A 21,734-nucleotide genomic window follows, 5' to 3' on the forward strand; every position below is an offset into this window, starting at 1 on the left:
GTAAGACATAAAGCTAAATCTGCGGAAATACTCCCTGTTTCGTGTTGGGGAAATTACTCCAGGGGTTAATTTGTGTACATATTCACATCCATTCTTCCAATACAGTCATTAAATTTTATTTTATGAATCACTCTTCTCATCTGGGCTAACACAATTAAATACTCAAGACAAAACAGTAGGTATGCTAGTGCTTACTATATGTAGTTTCCTTGTGTCTCCAGTACACCTGAGGCTGGTATTAATCCAGATAACTTGGCATGTCTCTGAAATTACCAGATAGGCATTTAGGATCACATTTGTTTTTGTCTGGGTGTGCCCTCACCAGCTTTCCCTGCACTAGTACTGAAGCCAGGACACGGAGCTTTGCTTACTTGCAACCAGCATTTTATCTAAATGAGCCTCAGTGAACTCCATCTAATCCACAACATTTAAAAAGTCATTAACAACATGATTTGGGTTAATCTCTTCAGGAATCGTACTACTTAACAGATTTGCCAAAACATAAATTCAGTAAAATCTGATAGTATAAGAAAGAAATGCCTTACACATACAACACTTAAAATATCTAAAAGCTAAGGAAAACCTCTGAGCTTGTACCAAATCCTGAAAAGGTAATTCTGGCTGAATCTCTATGCCAGCTACATTTTTCCTCTTTTTAAATGCCTTATTATCCCTCTGCCCACTGACAAAGCATTAGCATTAGCTTTTTAAAATATGGGGGCTTCTTGTTGTTTTATTTTTTTACAATTCCAACCTCTCTCAGTCAGTAGGCTAAGAAATTCCTGTTTCAAATGCTGGGGAATAAAGTTCACTTTCCCTATGAGTTTTTGATCTTTGTCTCCTAAATAACAGTTTAATTAGGCTTCAGAAATAGTCTTATGTTTCTCAGTTATGTTATTGATGAATGTACCATAGGAAAATGTGGACAATTTTTTTCCTCAGGTTTTAAATTTGTTACATTAGCGTACTCTCACTGTGTACAAAACTCTGTATAATCGTACACACGGGTAGAAAGTTGCACTAACGAGGAACTAATTCCAAATCCTTAGTTTAAATTAAAATTAACCTCTTTTAAATTAACCATGTGGAAAATACCAAAGCGTTTAATTTTAAGACAACAGATTTTGCTTTAGTAAATTAACTCTGGGTTTTCTTAGAAAAATCATCCAATATTCAAAAAGTATAAAAAGATAAAGTAAAATCCTCTAAATTACTGTTTGTTGAAAAAAAATAAAAAATAAAAGTTTAGCTAGAGTTTCTTTTTAAAAAAACTAATACCTTAATAATTATTTCAGATAGATAAAAATAGAAATCTGATTTATCATTACAAAAAGTGCTTAACTTTTATTTTAACTTAGGAAAAAAAAAAAAAAAAAAAAAGGAGATTTAACACATTCCAGAAATTTTCAGTTACTTCTGAATGTAAACCTTCAAAGAAAAAGCAGGACGACTTTGGACTACATTATATCCTAGCCTCAGGACATGCATTCTAGGATGAAAGATATCAGATTATAGGCTGTTTAGAGACCTACAAAACTAATACAGATACTGCTGTTCCCAACAAGTTTAATTGCAGAGAAACTGTTCATTTTGCAGGCTCCTTTAGAAGATGTCTTGGCATGACTACATATTCTGTGTCTTTGCTGTCCCAGACTGGCCACAGGTCTCTCCTAAGGAAGATGATTTAGGTCTGCACATTTCATACTGTGGATACTGCTTTGTACACTTGCTCATCTCCAGAGACCAAAGATCTGTATTTTCTTTTTTTAAAAAAATAAATTAATTAAAAAATAAAAATTAAAAAAAAGAGCACACCTTAGGACTTTCCTCACTTTTAGCAGTTGTTTGACACAGCAGCCACCTAAGTATATATTATTGCTTAAAATTTTAACACAGAAATTGAAAGTCTCAAATTTCAACAAAACGAGATCTTACAACTCAAAACAGTTTGTCTTTGTTAAAAACAAACAAACAAACAAACAACAACAAAACAAATCAAACAAACAAACAAACAACAACAACAAAAAAAAAAAAAACAGCAAAACAGCCTCCCAGTAAACAAAGCAGTCAGTCTTTAAACTACTTTTGTGAGACAAGATATTTTTAGTCTCACAAAGGAGGAGACCGGAATTGCCAAAGGCTGCAAACCATCTAATGGAAGCAAAGAGCAGAGATGCCTAAGATTCAAAGCAGCCAGTGTAAAAGAGGATTTCAGCTAAGAGATATCTGAAAAGTGCCTCCATATTCCTGTGATATATTTTCTAACACTTATCAAAATATCTTATTATTTTGATCCATTTCATCGCAAATCATGAGACATCACTCATACTTTATTAACGTAGCTGCGTTTCAGCTTACAGAATGCAGCAGCTCACCATAAGGGACAGATAAGCTGCAAGAGATCACAGAATCACAGAATTTCTAGGTTGGAAGAGACCTCAAGATCATCGAGTCCAACCTCTGACCTAACACTAACCAGTCCTCTACTAAACCATATCCCTAAGCTCTGCATCTAAGCATCTTTTAAAGACTTCCAGGGATGGTGACTCCACCACTTCCCTGGGCAGCCCATTCCAATGCCTAACAACCCTTTTGGTAAAGAAGTTCTTCCTAACATCCAACCTAAAACTCCCCTGGCGCAACTTTAGCCCATTCCCCCTTGTCCTGTCACCAGGCACGTGAGAGAATAGACCAACCCCCACCTCATTACAGCCTCCTTTAATGTACTTACAGAGATCGATATGGTCACCCCTGAGCCTCCTGTTCTCCAGGCTGAATAAACTCAGCTCCCTCAGCCGCTCCTCATAAGACTTGTTCTCCAGGCCCCTCACCAGCTTCGTCGCCCTTCTCTGGACTCACTTGAGCACCTCCATGTCCTTCTTGTAGCGAGGGGCCCAAAACTGAACACAGTACTCAAGGTGTGGCCTCACCAGAGCCAAGTACAGGGGGACAATCACCTCCCTAGCCCTGCTGGCCACACTGTTTCTTATGCAAGCCAGGATGCTGTTGGCCTTCTTGGCCACCTGAGCACACTGCTGGCTCAATATTCAGCCAACTATCAACCATTACTCCCAGGTCCTTCTCATCTTAGCTTGACTTCCAGGACTTAACTGGAAGTTACAGTCTCACCTCTAAACTATAGAATCAACTCCCTTCTGCAAATACCACCTTGACTTGAGCAGTGGGTTTGCCGTAACAGAGCTTTTTTTGTAATTTCTGATCTTAATTGTCAGTAAACACTGGAATTGGACTCATTGGATGAGCTAATAACTATATAGGAATGCAATGCCTAGTGAGAGCCACCTCCAATGCTCAATATCAACAAATGAAAGTTAACAATCACAACTTCTAACCTTGTATAACTGGCAGGAACTTCTTGTTGCCTCAGATACATCTCATCTCAAAACAAGCGCAAAGGACACCACAGAAGGCCTGGAAGTACAATACTAAATACTGAGGTTTCAGTCTTTTCAAAATTTGAAATTCCCACCAGAGCTAGAACAACAAAAAAAAGGCACCACAACCCACCAGCTGCACACACACAAAATGATTCCTCAAACTGCCACATAAAACTTGCAAAAGCAAGCCAAGTCTTCTAGACTACAGGTGATACAATACCAATTAAAATAAGTGAGGAACTATAATAGTCAGTCCCTCGATACACAAAAATAAGTTCTGAAGATGTTCTTATAGTTTCAATAAGCTACACATCTTACTGCGTTTTATACAGAAATGTTGAAATTTAACGTTGTCTTAACACATACTTCAAAATCTAATATTAAAATAATTGAATTAGAAAAATTAAGAATAAAAAGAAAAAAAAAAAACAAGGAAGAAAAAAATCAGAATAGAGAGGTTTAAAGAACAGAAACACCTTAAACAGAAAAAGGACATCTTCCCATATTTTTTCAGCAACTTGTGTATTCCCAGATATATCATGTTTCAAAATTTCCACTCAGCATACAAAAGTAATGTTCATTAATCATTCAGCAGTTCAAAATTTCTTATGACAGTAACATCTGTAATACCATTAAATTGGGGAAAGAATATACAAACAAGTTTAGAATGAAGTTTAACAGAGACAACTGCATGAGCTATTAGACAACACGTAGCTCCCAAGAGGCTAACTAAACACATCTTTCAACTTAAACACAAGTAGACTGTGATACTTAGGCTCTACTGAAAACCTCCATATGCTTTGTAATAAAGCCATGAGGGTGAAGCAGAGAATATTCCTTTGGAAACAATACCACTAAAGCAATCCTTCCATATCAAATGATCCCATCAGAAATCATTAATAAGGTGCAGATAATTGGGCATGAGGATCTGGTACACTTCTAAGATGTCATCAACCAACCCAATAAATAAATCGACCATTTTGTTCAAGTAAGGATTTTGGAGTAAGAGCATTATTGTGTCACAATTAAGTCACTTTAACAAGGGCAAATTACTTTCTTTACATCTACCAATAAGAATAGTCCTACAAATTATTTGAAAACACTCTTATAGGTGTGAGATATAGCATTTAAGCAATAGCTGCATATGATAACTTCAGTAAAAAACAAGTCACACACATCCTTTGATTCCCTCTTGCATTTGTAACCCACACCACTTGAAATTACTTGGAGAAACATGGCCCATATAAAACAACAAACTATTAAAAATGCAGCTTAAAAGGGTGTCAGAGACTTCCCCAATTATTTATAGGTGGTCAGCTTCTTGATTTAAACTGCTTTTTTGTATTTGTTTTTTTTGTATAACTGCTATATTTTGTATTTTAAAAAGCATGAGCACTGTTTCACACCAAAACCACAACAGCATCTTGTTTGAGAGATATAACAAGATGTATGCACATTTTCCATAAACTGAAGTGCTTCCCTTCAACCCAGTCTTCTGCTGCAGCTTTCTTTCAAAGTGCTTTTTTCTCCTAATAGCCATTTACGTTCATCTTTCTTATACTACTAATTCTTCAACAGAAGATCATTTTTCCTGACCTAAGAGAAGACAATGATATCTCCCAGAGAGTCATAATGTAATAGTGGTGTCTTGTGAGAGTGTAAGCTATAAAGTGTATTTAAAACCTGTATTAAGAAAGAGCATCTACCATGGTTCAGCAGAAACATATATTCAAAACAGCATATAATTATTGTCATAACACTTTGTTTCAGCAATTATATCTTTAGACTAAGCTGCTCAAAAGCAGAAATCTGCAACAGTAGGAAATAAAATACCAAGAAAAAAAAATGAGCAGAAACTTCTAGTCTACTGAGCAGTATAATATCACCTTATCCTGAGTTCTGTCACAAAGAAAAAGAGGACAAAAAGTACTGTCTAACATTTAAGCAGTGTATGCATCAGTAACCATAGTTCCAGTTCTGATATGTAGTTTCCCCAGGTTTTGTTTTGTTTTCCCAAAAATTCTTCCAGGTCAGTTCTTCCAGGTCAGGTTTTCCTTGCAGAATTCCCTCCCCACCCCCTGCACCACAGAAAGATCTTTGCTTGGTTTCCTCCCTATATTATTGATGATTTAACTACAGCTTTTTCACAGTCTCGCTGCAAACAACCTTACTCCACAAAATTTGGCAGCCATGAACTCAGCATAGCCATTTACAACCCTCAGGTATGGGTTTGGTCAGGTATAGGACAGAGCCACTTAAGCCCCAAGAGTAAACTGGAATGACTTGTGCCTAGTACAGTTCATGTGATTTGACAAACAAAACCTCTGGTAGGAAGGTAAAAGCAACTCACATTTTTGTATTTTATTTTTTTCTGAATTAAAAACTGGTTATTAATTCTGTTGCAAAAGTAAAAGTGAGTTTGAGAGTATGTTAAGGACTATAGAATTATTTATTTCTTAAATACTTTTACCACAATAGAGGGCACCTTATTTCCTCCTACTGAAAGAAACTCCAGTTAAACAGAAAGAAACATTGCTCATAACAGCCACGGTATTCAAAGCATCAAAGCTGAAAAGGAAACTATTTATTTATTTATTTATTTTGTAATTAAATGCTTGAGTTTGGAAAACTGACAAAAAAAAAAGTGGCCATGCTTGAGCATGCAGAATTACTACCTCAAGGTAACACAGACCTTCAAGATTTAAACTTAAAAGTCAAAGAAAATGCACAGTCACAGCTGAACAGCACAACAGAAAAGGACAGGATAATACTGAGAGTGTAAGATGTGTAAATGGTATAAATAAGGAGTTTATACAGACTGATTCACTCTTCTTGATCACACGCAATCTTCCCAGTGGCATTCTGCTAGCTGAGCTGAGAAACAGCAGCAAACCCTGCTTTGTGCTTTCCAGAATTTTCTACCATCTGGTAAAAATGAATCAATGAATAAATAAGATAAAGAAGATACATACTTAATTACAAAATATATTTACTAGACTTTTGCATATAAAAAAGTTTGTTCCTACACATTTTAGAATTCCTCATCTGTTAAGACAATTCTTTATTAAAATGAAATGATTGCTTAGTTCTAGGAAAAAAATGTATGGGAAACCTTCAAAGCTGAAAGAATTAAATCTGTTGAAAACACTATTAAGCCAGGATTAAAGAAAAAAAAAAAAACACCACAGATTTTACCACTGCAGTGGAGAAAGAATGATCTTCCTCAAGTCACTAAAAAAAATCTTCAGGTTATATGAAGATAGAATAAAAACATTTATAGAGATGTGGAAATTAAGTGTCCATGGCAAACAAAAAGCAACACGAGCTAAAAAGTGCCACTGACCTGCCAAAGAAAACTTAATTCAGTTACACGGTTTGTACACCACAGTCAGGCAACAATGTCAGTACATACTTACAACTGATTTCAGTATTTTCTCATAAGGCAAATATGCAAGAAAAAAATTAATTCAAGTATTATTCTCTGTACACACTGAGGTATGTCTGGGGAAAAAAAAAAAAAAAAAAAAAAAAAAAAGATTGCTGTTTAATATTCCTTTTTCCTTTCAAAAAACTACTTAAGTGCAAAAGGCACTCAGTAGCATGGAGATTTAAATGCAGAATTGGAGCTGCTGCCAGAATTTGAGACCCCACCATTATCTCCAACTCTTGGCCACTCAACACTCTACCTCATTTACACCAGCAACACTTAATTCAGCTGGATCACTTAATTGACTGGTCAATTAAGTGATCCAGCTGAAAATTATACCAACACATTAATGTAGCACATTAGGCTGACATACAAACGCCAACCAAATACTGGGAAAAGCAGCAGGAGAACCAAGTGCAAGACTGCTGGTTTGTTCAAAGATTAAGTAGCTTTGTAAATGTCTGTGAGCCTCTCACTAAAATCCAAAGACCTGCAGAAAAATATTGACAGCAAAGATCAGATATTAAACCACACATGCATCAAAGCAAGTAAGCTTTTGGGTTTGATTATTAAAACAAAAGGCAAATACAGAAAGGAGAATTTGAGATAAAATGAAGCGTTCTTTAAACAAAACTCCATATGCTGCATTATGCATTCCTAACAGATGACCAAAAGCTAAAGGAATGCAATGAAATTCCTAGTGACAAGACAAGAGGGAATAGCCTCAAGTTGAGCCAGGAAGGTTTAGGTTGGAAATGAGGAGACATTTTTTCTCAGAAAGAGTAGCCAGGTGTTGGAACAGGTTGCCAAGGGAGGTGGTCACCGCCCCTGGGGGTGTTCAAGTAAAGACTGGACGTGGTGCTTAGGGATGTTGTTTAGTGGGTGACATTGGTAGGAGGGTGATGGTTGGACTACACTATCTCAGAGGTCTTTTTCAACCATAATGATTCTATGATTCCATTAAATCCATAAAGCATGATTGGACTTTCTACAGACAGGCACTATGTACAGTGATAAGTTTCATAAGATCACAAACTTTAAATTTTCGGTCCCAGTTGGACTGAGAAAGTGTACCTGAAATAATGCCAGCTGGGCATGGATACCATTCTCCAACACTGGCGGATACATACAAAAACGTATAGAATGAGTGTGTGTATGTGGCAGCAGGGGGAGGAAGAGGAGAGGGAAGGAAACACAGCCACACCAAATGATAATACAAGTCAGGACCAACTTGGTGCAAGGCAAAGATGCTTTATCTAACTACTACTTGTATTTTTTTTTTAATTGAGATATGGTATAATATCTGAAATATTAAAAACACCCTACCACATATCACAATTTGCCATAGAATTCAAAAGTTAATAAATATGGGATTCAATTGTATACACATGCAAATTTTATTCCCAGATTTATCACAGAAGCATAGTTCAAGGAATAATGAGTAGATTCTACCTCAGACATTTAGAAACAAATTTAATTGAGCACATCTGGGAAACAAACAGTTTTTGGAACTGTAATTTTTCAAATACAGTTTTTAGCTGGATCAACTCTTACTGAGATGGGGAAGATGCTATAACTTATCCAAATTAATATTTAGCTTCATATATGGTAAAGTATCCTAATTATCGGGCATGTGGATGGGAACCTAACAACATCCTAATTACAGGGATGTAGATGAGAACCTTAGGAGAAGCAGATGTAAAAAAGAAGATATCGCTCAAGGCCAATAGATGAGAGAAGGACGAACAACTCATTAGGGAAGGATGAACAACTTGTTGGCAGGAAACAACGCAAAGATAAACAAAAAACTTCTAAATACTGTCCAACAGCAGGTCAAAGTCCAGAAAGGTAAAAAGTTTAACCTCCTCTTCCTCGTTGCCTTCATCCTGAAAGACCCCTGCCCATGACCACCAGGCTACACTGCGCAGGCGCAATCTGAAGGAGCTAACAGCGGGGAGTATGGAAATGAGTACTTGGAAGAGGTCTGCCTTTTCGGGGAAATTAATGAATATGTATTAGAGCTCATGTAATATATAACAGTATTCATGTATAAAGTTGTGAGGGATGACCGGGCAGGCGCGCACCTTTTTGAGGGAAGCTATTCCCAGTGCACCTGGTGCCCTGCAATAAAGTATACCTACTTAACAACCCTATGGTTGTGGAGTCTTTTCTGCACGTCATTACCACTTCGTTGCTAAGCCACTCTGAAATTAAGAGGACTTACTAGTTGAAACAATACGGAAAAATATGTTCTTAAAGATAATTTTATTTTACTATAAACTTGCATAACCTTCCTTCTGATACTCTATTGCATGCTTAGCCATAGATAGCAGCAGTTCTCTTCACAGTGAAGCACTGCATTACACATGGCCTGAGTTCTGAAAAGGATAACAGCCTATTTAACCTAGAATTTTTAGTACTGATGGCTTTCATTACTGTTTTATGGTTATACTTATACACTCAAGAAAAACTCTTCTCTAAAATATTATATAGAAATATTTTTTTCTTGGACTTGACCAAACTGGCACTACTGGCTCATTTTGCAGTTCTGAAGTCAATCATAAATGCAGTGTAGTCAGGTGGAAAAGCCTATCATGAGTATTCTCGTCTAATTGTTCAAATTCTCATTCTGACAGCTTTGCCTCTTCAGGGAATGAACTGCCTGAACAGGATAAAGAATGCTTTCTTAAGCAATTTACGTGCTTTTTTCCCCTGTAGTTCCCTCCTCCCCTCCTTAACTCCACTATGGAATCTGAAGACAGAAGTCTAATAAACTAAACGTACTACATTATTCACACGGTTTAACAGTTACGCAGCTGTCCACACTTCAGGTATATGAAATGTATATCCATATTTCAAGTAAACTCAGAATATACAAAGCTATATTATTAAATACAAACATATTAAATAACATTAATTATTGTTCTCATACAGTGAAGAAATACAGCATTCTCTATGAGCAGAAAACATTCTGAATAGCAGCATATGTATAATTCTGTAAACACAGTTATAGATACTCTTACTTAATAAACCAGTAGGCTTTTGTCACACACCTATGGACTCCAAAATATGTTCAAGTTTGTATTAAAACTTTTGATTCATGTTTTGGTATAGCGCTATTTCATCTCCACCTGCAACTATGGAAGGTGGAGATTAAATCTCCAACTCTAGTGGAAAGTGTCCCTGCCCATAGTGGGGGGTTGGAATTAGGTGGTCTTTAAGGTCCCTTTCAACCCAGTCCATTCTGTGATTCCATGAACTGTATTGAGTAGAAATACAATAGCATGATTTTAGGGCATTTTTTTCAGTAAATTATTTGTTTTGCTTTAATGGTAATTATTAGGTATCTGAAGTTAACACCACACAGAGGAAAGACAGTCTCAAAAATAACCTCACTAGCAAGACTATTATTTCAGTCTTTTTACCTACAAATTGAAAAAGATTTGCAGCATCAGTTAAGATGATTTAAAACATTAAATACATAGAAAATATTTATACTTGGTAATTAATTTTCAAAGCACAACCTATTGCCTCTTTCAATGCTATTTTTCTTTGATAAAGACATTTTGTAATGAGAATTGTATTCTCTACAATTAGTATTTCAGTCATTTAAATGGAAGATTTGGGTCTGTGCAAAAAGCAGACATTATTTCATGGTTTACTGTAGCTCCTCTGAAGCTACATCTTAATGTGTGCTGATTACTCTCTAGTTTCTGCTGACCTGTGCTTTTCTTGGACAAAAAAGTGATGTACTGGAGAACTCTCACACATTCAATTATAGATGGAAATGCAACAGAGGTTACCTTACAAGACCTCAGTGCTCTTTGAGTCTCAGATGCTGAAACCTTTACATTGATTTGTCTCAGGATTTTCCTTTTGGCAAAAACATCATTTATTCCTTTCCCTTTAGGGTTCAAAGAGACCTTCACATGAAATCGACAGCCTTCTTTTCATGTGTTTTGTTAGCTTTGTATATTATCTTCAAATGCCAAGAGTAAGAACAATAACTACATTGTGACAGATGCCTAGGGAAATTCAAACTGTAAGTACAATTTCTCCCCCCTACAGGCCAAATATTCCCAAATTACTGAATTCAAAAGAGTTACTTGCTCCCACTAGATGCAAAAGCTATCTCCCACAAAATATACATAGAGCTCCCGAACGTTGATTTCCTTGCTAACTCAACTGAGACGTATTCCAGCAATAAATTCAAGTAACAGTTTCTATTCTTGAAACTGACAGCTTTTATGACTGACTCTTTGGCACCAGGGAAATACATAGTATTATAGTCAGGTACTGCGTTAGACACCTTAAACAGCAAATAACAGGTAAAATTCAGCATTTGAACCTGTATAGTGTTAATACAACTCCATAACATGCAGATATTTGTATTTTTTTAATCGGCAACCAACAGATTAAGTCACTGCAACGCTTTTATTCCCCATACTGCCCTCCCACCAACACAAACAGTGCCACCAGTCTGAAGTGCATCTTCTGAACTCAGAAGCATAACGAAACAGAAAGGTTAGGAAGCGGCATGCAGGTTTATCTTTAAATCATATGCATGTACAAAAATAATGCTCTGCAGCACAACCAAAAGGCTCATGTTTTTCCAAGATAACCTAGAGGATGGAGTTCCCTATTGCAGACTATTTGAACGTGTGTCCTGGTTTCAGTTAGAACAGAATTTTCTTCCTAGTAGCTGGTGGAATGCTGTGTTTTGGCTTGGGATGAGAAGAGTGCTGATAACACCCTGGTGTTTTAATTGTTGCAGAGCAGTGCTTATACCAAGCCAAGGACATCTCAGCCTTTTGCTCTGTCCTGCCAACAGGCAGGCTGGGGGTGCAGTAAGAGCTGGGAGGGGACAGACCCAGGACAGGTGACCCAAACTAGCCAAAGGGGTATTCCATACCATCTGACGTCATGCTAAACAATATATAGGGGTGGCTAGCCGGGGGGAGGGGGCGGGACTGCTCGGGATTAGGCTGGGCATCGGTCAGCGGGTGGTGAGCAATTGCATTGTGCATCACTTGTTTGTACATATTATTAGTAGTAGTACTATTATCACCATTGTATTATTATTATTATTGTTGTTGTTATTATTATTTTCCTGTCTTATTAAACTGTCTTTATCTCAACTCACGGGCTTCACTTTCATTTCTCTCCCCCGTCCCAGAGAGGGAGGGGGAGGGTGAGCAAACGGCTGCGTGGTGTTTAGCTGCCGGCCGGGTTAAACCACGACAACGTGGCATCGCCAACTGCCTAGCAGCTGTTGGGTACAACTCCCAGAAAATTGAAAATGAAATCTGAAAATTCAAAGTGAGGAACAGTATCTGAAATAGTAAAGACTAAAAATGCATAAAGAAAAAAGAGTGACTCACTTTTTCACTACTTCCCCCTCCCCTTTCTCTCTCCCACTTCAAATGACAGAAAATTCTGAGGAGAGTCATCCAGAGCATTTTTTTTATTTAAAGTTCTAAAGTCTGGAAAGAAACCAGTTTACAGAAGCTAAAAGAAATAAAATTTAAAAAGCACAAAACCACAGGCTCCATCAGAATCAACAGAAAATAAGTTTATCAAGGATAACGTTTGATGTATCATATATGATCTCTGTAAACCATTGTATCATTCATGAGATTAAATGTTTAGTTAGCTATTTCAGGAGACTTTATCTTTTATAAACCTTACTTTAAAAATGAATTCCTGTGTTATCAAGTAGTTTACTAGTTATGTGATGTATCCAATACTTCTCACTCTTAACAAAACTCGAACTGGTTTATCGACATAATAGTTACCTCTCTCCCCATCTCTTTTAAGGGATTCTGACAGCTTAAAGTACTCTACTTGAATACTTGCTCAGGACTCATCCTAATTTAAGGCAGGAAGAGGCAAAAAGCGGTAGCTGCCATGCTTGATGTATGCTTTATTAGTATCTACTGGAGGAATACCTTCAAGCAGTGTTACAAGCCTAGTGGAGGGATAACTGCAGTTTATCCCAACCTACTTCCTGCTAGATCTATATTTCTTAAAGTGGTCATCCTCTGAGACCCCATCAGAATCCTGGCTTCTGTACAAAGAGTTTTACCCACACAGCAACACACCAGATGACCACTGCAGAGCAGCAGTGTCAGACTCTGGAATATGTCAGGATGGGGGACACAGAATGCAGTATCCGCCTGAAGCTCCAAGGGAAATTTAGCAGGATGCAATTACTAAATTCAGCAGCAGATGATCATCACTATTACAGGACACACATACACACACACAAAAAACACACACACAATACACAGGAGCAGCAACAGCTGGTAGTATCTCAGGGATGTGGCACCAAATATAACAACATATAAGAAATGAACACTGGATGTGAATGTGTTCAAAACTGATGAGAGAACAATTCTGAGTCACACAGCATTATACAGTTCCAAACATCTTTAACTGAAATGCTGTTTCAGCTCCACAGTCAATTTCTCTCTCCTTAAAACATAACTAGCCTTGTTTATACTTTTTCATAAGGAACACTCACCAACACTCATCATTTGACACTTATTCTAAAACTTCAAGATGCAATTGGAAAAAACTTTTTCCATGCTAGCACCTTGGCACAGGCATAATTGTGAATGAGTTACATTTTGCATTAAAAAAAAAAAAGGCAACAAAAAAGGTGACCTAACTGACTAAAGCAGGTAGAAATAAAATTCATACTCTTATACAATGGGGGGAACAGAACAAGACAACACTTGCTTTCCTCAGATCTCTTTATATCTCAAAAACACACAGAAAGCATGTAACTTATTACTGTCCCCTTCAAACAACCATTACAGTGTGGTAATTTTCATAAAACTGGAAATACTGGTTTCTACTATATAACATATACACTTGCTTTATTTTCTAAGCCAGAATAATACCAAAAGGCTTCAGTCAAGACCAAAGCAAGCACTTACACACCCAGAAACAAATTCCCCTTATTATTTTTCTAGCTCAGAACTTCCTAAGCTTCAGGTATTTAAAAAAAACAGACATTTTAATATGGTAAAAAAAAAAAACAAAAAAAACAAAAACAAAAAAACATTCCCAATTCATTCTTAGCCTCTTGGGTTGCTGTTTCCTCAAAAGTTCCTTAGACATCTACAGTAGTATGATCACCCCTTTACCCTTTCCCATCTGCCACCACCAAGCTAACAGCTCTTTCCTCACTGTCAGCGGCAGTAGCACAAAAGCCAAGACACACACTTCTGGTGCAGCTGACTCACTCCGCAATGCTCTGCCTGTGTATTCTCATTCCTCATCAGAGCAGCCCTCCTATGTTAGCTCCCCTCCAATTGACAGAAACATGTTTTGATTTTCAAATTCATAAAAAGAAATACTGATGTACTTCTGTTTCACTCTGCTTTCATCTTCAGATAATAAACTTTTGCTCTATAACTGTTTAATCCATTACACAAACTTTGTCTTGTTTAAAAAAAAAAAAAAAAAGAAATATTTTGCACTTACCTAAATTGCCACCAATGTAAGTCAATTTAAATGAAGGAAACAGTGAAGGTAACATCAAAAATAAAGTAAAAACAAAGTGTTTTTTTTTTTTTTTTTAAATCAACAAACATACATGCATTCTTTAACAAAGAGCATTGAAAAAAAACTGAAGAAAGCAGGAAACAACAGTATAGCCAAAAACAGAAAATAAGGTGAATGAACATGCTGAAAGTACTGGCTTTAAAGACACCTTGAAGTGTACTTCCACTGGTCATAAATACCATAACACAGATTTGAGCTGAAAATGTTTAAAGTGGTCACTTTGTCTTCAAGAAAGACATATTTAGTAAGAAGGATCAGGTAATGTTTTCTTTCTGATTTGTATTAAAATAGTTTAACATAAGACTCCTCAGGAAGCAGAGTAAAATATGAACTGAGAATTTCCATTTCTGAGATTACTATCTTTCTTTCTGTATATAGCCCCATACTTCATGAATAATCACAAAAAGATTCGAATTTTGTGGTCCTGCACACATTTATACAGAGACAATGAAACAACCTGAAAGGAATTTTTATCCCATAAGAACTCGTTTAACTACCTTGGCTATCCAGGAACAATGGGGAACAATCTAGGAACAACCCCACCTTTGAAACCAGTAATAAAGTGTACACTTAGATGCATATTAAAGAAAATACCTGGGAACTCAAAATTATGATTCAATTGCCAGCATATTCTTGAGCATTTCACTGGGATCCGGACTCAAGGATTCCAATGGGAATAAACAAAATTTCCTCAAAAAAAGCTGAAGAACACAGTCTCAGAAGTTTAGTGTGGGAGGAGATAACAGATCTTCAGCTTCCTTTGACTTGAATTTAGAGGATGCCAGCAAGGTCTGAGCAATGGATTCGCCGGTTTGAAACTAGGTAGGGTTGAGCCCAGCCATGGAAACAATTAAGAAGTTAAGAAGGGGTGAGTGGTTGGTTTTTGTTTCATTGTTTTATATATATACACACACATATATATACACATATATATATATACACACATATATACACACATATATATATACACATATATATATATACACACATATATACACACAATTTTAAACAAATACAGACTAAATCATAATACAGATAACACATTAAAATCTATACATATATGTGTTTAAATCTACTGACTAGTTCCCAGATAAGTTAGCAAATTAATAACAAATTAAACTGTATTCCTTGCTTCCTGCCTTGTCTTTTACAAGGCAGCTAAATAAGTAAAAGAACACAGTTTGTATAAAAAGTATCGCATCAGAAAACAAAGTAAGTGAATGGTATATAATTTTAATTAGACTGTATGCACCAGACTGATCAATGTTTAACTAGGAATACAGTTTACTAATACAACTAATACATAGAAGGGAAACATTTCAGAATATTTCTTATTATATTTTCTTTTGAGAGCAGCTCTGAGGAGAGGGACTTGGAGGTGGTGGACAAGCAGCTCAACCAGAGCTGGCGACGTGCACCTGCAGGCCATAAAGCCAGATGTATCCTGGGCTGCATCAAAAGTGTAGCTAGCAGACTGAAGGAGGGGATTCTCCCCCTCCACTCTACCCTCATGAGACATCATCTGGAGCCCTGTGTTCAGCTCTGGGGTCCCCAGTGTAAGATGGACATGAACCTGTTAGCGTAAGTCCAGAGGAGGAACACGAGGATGATCAGAGGGCTTGAGCTCCTCTCCTATGAGGACAGGGTGAGGGAGTTCAGATTGTTCAGCCTGGAGAAGAGAAGGGTCCAGGTAGAACTCATTTCAGCCTTCCAGTATCTAAAGGGGGACTTATAGGAAAGCAGGAGACAGATTCTTTGTAAAGGCATGTACTAATAAGGACGAGTAATGCTTTAAACTAAGAGGGTGGATTTAGATTAGATAGTAGGAGGAAATTCTTTCTCTCCGGTGGTGAGGCACTGGCACAGGCTGCCCAGAGAAGCTATGGCTGCCCCATCCCTGGAGGTCTTCAAGACCAGGCTGGATGAGGCCCTGGGCAGCCTGATCTAGTGGGTGGCGTCCCTGCCTATAGCAGGGATTGGAAATAGAGAGCTTTTAAGGTCCCTTCCAACCCAAGCCGTTCTATGACTCTGTGATGATTCCACGGCCTAGTGGAAGATGTCCCTGCCCATAGCAGGGGTTTGGAACGAGGTGGTCTTTAAGGTCCCTTCTAACCCAAACCATTATATGATTCTAATTCTTCTAGTTTTCTACTTAAATACTTGCTACAAATCAAAGTTAAAATGAAATGTGTTAATAATGTAAACATGTGAATGACATTGAGTGGTTAAACTTGCAGTTCTGATTTTATGAACATGCATACTCTTATCTGCTGGTTAAATTATTATATTTTATTAGCTCTATTCTCTTAAGTGCAGCATCTGAGAGTTATTCATGCTGATACAGATGCCCGAAATTATTGCAAGGAACGATTTTGTATTCAAACCTACGAGCCTCTCAGGGGACCCGTTCACTATCCTTTTTATCCTTGTTCTTTGTATTAATCCAAAGAACTCCTGCAGTATCAGGGCAGGAATTAAACTTCAAAGGCAGATCAAAATTTATAATATGTTTTCAAAGAACATATTAAGCAAATTAAAATTACGTGGTTTTCGAGAAGAAAAAAAAATTGAGGGACAGGTAGCAATTATAGCAACTAACACTGCAGAAGGTTTGTGTCCTCCCAGTTCTATCTACCTCCTAGCAGTCTGCTTTCCAGAGAAACCTTCAACATTAACTCTTCTGTATAATATATTCAAGTAAGATTTCTAAGAATAATAAACCACCTGAAACAAGTGCGATGTCCAATTGAGACACTTCAAATGGTTGATTCCAAGATGAAGAATCACTTTTAATTGTTTAAAACTTTTCGAGTACTTCCTGCTCTTCTGTATCTAATTGAGCCATATAGGGAATAACACCAACTGTGCTCATAGAGAATACTAATTGTGCTCAGAGAGAATGTAATGAAAGATAGAGAAGAACAGCAAGACAATACAGTTAACTTGTCTTTGGGTTGTAATATCAAAGGCCAGGTGCACAATACACGTATCTTCAAATGTAAAATTATCTTCAAAAGAAAATCAGAAATGTCCTAGTTAACGTCCATAAATCTTTGCATAGATTTTTTGGCAGCTCTTACCACTTTTTAAAGAAGGCTCTGGTTCTAAGTAAACTTCTATTGGAAAAAAAAAATGTTTTCAGTTATAAACCTATTTTCCAGGATGTTTTTAGCCCTTCCTTGTTTGACGTTATCTGGTAGAGTAACATATTCATTATTCACGTCACTGATTAAAACCTAAAACATGACAGATCCCTGCCAGATCCTACTAGACATTGTCTTTCAAATTTTACCATAAATCATTGATAATTACACTGACTCGGTCTTCCAATGAGATAGGCATCCTTACAATAACAATTTCATCTCACTGATGAACAGAGATGGTGTAAAAAGCTTCCATAACAATGTTACTAGTGCTTTTTTTTTATGCGTAAAGCCTGTTCTCCTGTCATACAAGAAAACTAGACTTGTTTGATGTGATTTTTGACAAATCCATATCAAATGTTGCTCATTTTCTGATATTTTTCCCCAGTGTTCCTTTTATTTCACAGGACTGAAAGATTCTATTTAATGAGATGCATGTGAAATTATACACAAATGAAATAAAATTACCTTCATGTTCAACAAGATGGAATCTGAACTGAGTATAGCCACTGATGAGATCTTGCAGCTATAAGTCCATTAAAATATTAATTTAATTGAAATCCATTAGCTGAGTACTTACTAGCAATGTTGGGAAATCTTGGAAGAGACATACAGAATAACAGTACAAACACCAACATCAGCGCATAAACTATTTTTCTCCTGTATTGTGAAAAACATAAGCACTTTTGGTCTCCACACCTCAAAAAAATGTATAGTAAGTCTGAAAAAAATCCAGAGAAAAATCAAAGAAATTACTTATGAAATGAATAACATTCTCTTCCATGAAAATGAATTGAGGGAGCAGTGTGATGATAGGCTGCTATAAAACCACAGGTGGCAAGGAGATGAGCACTGGAGAGAGATCAGCTACTCAATGTTTCTTCTGGGGCTAGAAAAATGCAGTCAGTAAAGTAGCCAAAATCTAGTGCCATATCCAATGCAAGACAGTGGTTTTTCATGTGAGGCTATACGATGTGCTCTCATAAGAGGCTGTGGACACTCGAATTTTATGTAGGTCCAAAAGCAAACTGGCCTAATTCAAAAAGTCCCCTGAGAGTTAGGCACACAAACTGTACCTGGATCAAAGAGTCCTTGGTGGAGTTCTCATCATGCACTTGCTCTAGCCTATGAACTTTTAGACGTTGCTAGTACTGTCACAGTGGGCTAGAAAGACTTTTGGGCTGACCTTAGAAGTTTTATGTTATTTCCTTACATAGTAAGGATTCACATTCACAGTACTGAATTCCTGATCAAGAACCAGTCAGTATGACTGGTGTCAGTCAAGACCAAGCTCATTAGTTCCATGGGCATGTCATGTATCTAAATATCTAAGAATCAGAAAGCTTAGTGAAAAGTAATGATGATCAGAAACTCAGAAGTAAATTAAAAGTTAATTCAGTTATTGCTGTCTGCCAGCCAGTGAAGAAGTTTAGATTGGGAATCTGGAAGTGAGAGAAACACAGGATTGTGTTTTTGTCTGGGGGAAGTTAACAGATGGTCTGAAAAGGAGCAGTTTTAAATAAGACCAGCAGCCAAGAAGTGCGTGGAGAAAGCAATGTGATAATTTTTTGATATACTCAGTGCCGCTGTTTTATATAACTTTGTGAAATAAAATAGTCTCATGAAGTGTGACATTATAGCTTTAGTCTTTTTATAGCTTTAAGAAGAGATTGTTGTGTTGCAAATAGAAGTATTTGAAGTACATATTTACAAGATGTTTTTTTCTAAGACAGGTCTCTGAAGCATTGCTGGTAACACCACTAGAATGTCATTCTGTAACATGCAGAATTATTAAATTCCAAAATGGAATCTTCTATATCACCTCATCTTTTAACTTAAAAAAGCTAGACAGCTAAATCCCTATACAGTTCATGCAAAATATGCTTCTGGATGTTTGTTTATACTTTTGTATAAATGCTTCTGCACCTCTTCAGAAAAGGTTGCTGAGTATATTTAGACTGTTGCTAAAAAAATACACTACAGGAAGTCTCAAAAATAATAAAATAAGCTGGTGATAAACAATCATTCTCTTCAGCTATAACGTGAAAGAGTGCTGCATGGAGAAAATTATAGCCTGCATTCAGGTTCTTATTAGTGTCCTTTTCTACTATTTAACAGCCCAATGCAGATAGAACATAAAATTCCTACTATTGTCAAATATGTTCCAGTGTAGGATGCAATATTATAAGCAAAATATCTAGTACTTAGCCATGAAATCAACTGGAAGAAACTTACAGAATTACTTACCTGATTTTCTTCATGGGAAACTCTCATTTGCTCTTTAAGAACTGACATTCTGGCTGCTTCTTCCTTTCTCAATACTCTTTCTTTCTTTAATTCAGGACTCCAGAAAGTTTTGATGCTATTCATGGAGGATCCCAGCTTGCTGTCTTTGATGTCTAGTTCTTTTCTGAGAAGATCATTCTCCCTCTGTAGATCCTTAAGCTGAGCCTGCAGGTCTAACATGGTACTGTCTCTAACCTGCCTCAGCATAGAAGGAACCTGATGGTGATGATGGTGTGAAGATGTGGTCAGTCCTCCATGCTGATCAGTGTAAGAAAGGACATCTGTGTGGGACAGTCCCGCTGAAGCAATATTAGGACTGCTCCCCATAGCTGTGACTCGACCACCATACACAGCTCGATTTGTAGCCCTTCCAAGAGTCATCGTGCCCTTTGGGAAAGTAGTAGAAGCTACACCTTCATGGTCACTCAGATACATTGGTCCAGATGTTGCATAGGCTGCATTAAGGGACTGGATGTTCTCCATTGATAACGTCTTACCCGTTCCTCCTCCTCCTCCGCTACTTGTTCGCCTGTGGCCTAGGCGAGGAGATCTTGGCAAACGGGGAGACCTGGAGGGACTTCCTTCTAAGTTGCTGATTGTTCTTGCACTTCCATACATCTTTATTCTACTTTGAGGTACTATTTAGTAAGAATTAGTAACACTAGAGGTGAATATTAAACTTATAATTCCAGCTAGAAATATTGGCAGTTTCACTGCATTCTTCCAGTAGGCAAAGAAACTATTCCTCCAAAATCAGATACCTAGAAGGAAAAAAAGATATTACAAAATAAGTAAGCTCCCCCCATTTGGCAAATAAGTTTACAATGAGGAAAGTAATGAGCACATATCATTTCTCCTGGAGTAATTACTTTTAAAATTTATAATACATTCTGTATTTAGGATGACTGGATAAAATCCATTTTAAAACTAGTTCCATTCAGAAAAAAAAAAAAAAATGCTGATTTCTTTCTTGTTAAAATACCTTGACATTTTGACTTAAAGTTTATCAAGCTTTATGTTGCAATAAACACCATGGACCCCAAAATGCATGTGAATTGGTAAATTAATGGACTTAAGTGACTGACCATAGGAATTACATGAAGGAGAGAAACAATAGCTGTTGCTGGCATTAAGAACCACCCAAAACACAGTATAACATTTTCAAAAGACAGTATAAAAATAGGAATTCAGTGACTCTGCATTTTCTCTAGTTTTCTCTTCATATAATGTTACAAGGAAATGGGCAGGGGTTTTATTTTGTGTTTGGATTAAAAAACAGACTTTGTATAAGAAAAAGGAGGAAGAAAGCAACATTCTAATAGCTCAGCTTTACCCAGTAGAACCATTTTAGGAATAAAAATTTTAAAAATATAAGCTGATTTGACTGACTATTTCCTCCTAAACAATACAATGCAATATTACAACACATTATTTGTTAAATTAAGTACTGATTTGCTAACATTTGTTGTTAATCAGCTTCTCAAGTAAAGGTTACATGACAATAATCTTGGTTTTTATTAATAAAAGGAGTTCCATCCCCCTCCCCCCCCATGCATATTACTGGGATAGAACTATCTTCACAACTTATTTAACCAAACAGACCAATGTGGATCAGATGTTCTTACTGTTATCAAATACTATACTACTATTACATATTTACCAAGGTTTGAATAAGTTTATTAGCTTTATACAGCATAAGTATCAATATACAAATAAGACTTCAGGATATGGTAAGTCTACTGATTTAAAAAAAAAAAAAAAAAAACTAATCTGTCTCAAAAAATCAATGGTATAAATTAAATTGGTGCTCATTAATCAGATCTAGTACCATTTAATTCAAATATAATTGGAGGAAGAGCAAAAGATGGATTCAATTAAATCCACTAATCTTTAACCATTCCCATAACA

The 21,734-nt window shown here is 36.7% G+C and overlaps 1 protein-coding gene across 1 annotated transcript in view; it reads right to left on the reverse strand.

The window, feature by feature from the left end:
• Positions 1-20,880, reverse strand: part of ERC2 (ELKS/RAB6-interacting/CAST family member 2) — a gene marked incomplete at its 3' end in the record, with an annotated part of 410,931 nt that extends 390,051 nt beyond the window's left edge. Inside the window, exon 1 of the mRNA XM_082768536.1 lies at positions 19,788-20,880. Coding sequence (XP_082624662.1) covers positions 19,788-20,444 — 657 coding nt within the window. The 5' untranslated portion in view covers positions 20,445-20,880. The remainder of the gene's footprint in view (positions 1-19,787) is intronic.
• Positions 20,881-21,734: the final 854 nt, after the last annotated feature.

This window comes from Aythya marila (genome assembly GCF_965140915.1).
Source record: "Aythya marila genome assembly, chromosome: 10".
Classification (NCBI taxonomy): Eukaryota; Metazoa; Chordata; class Aves; order Anseriformes; family Anatidae; genus Aythya; species Aythya marila.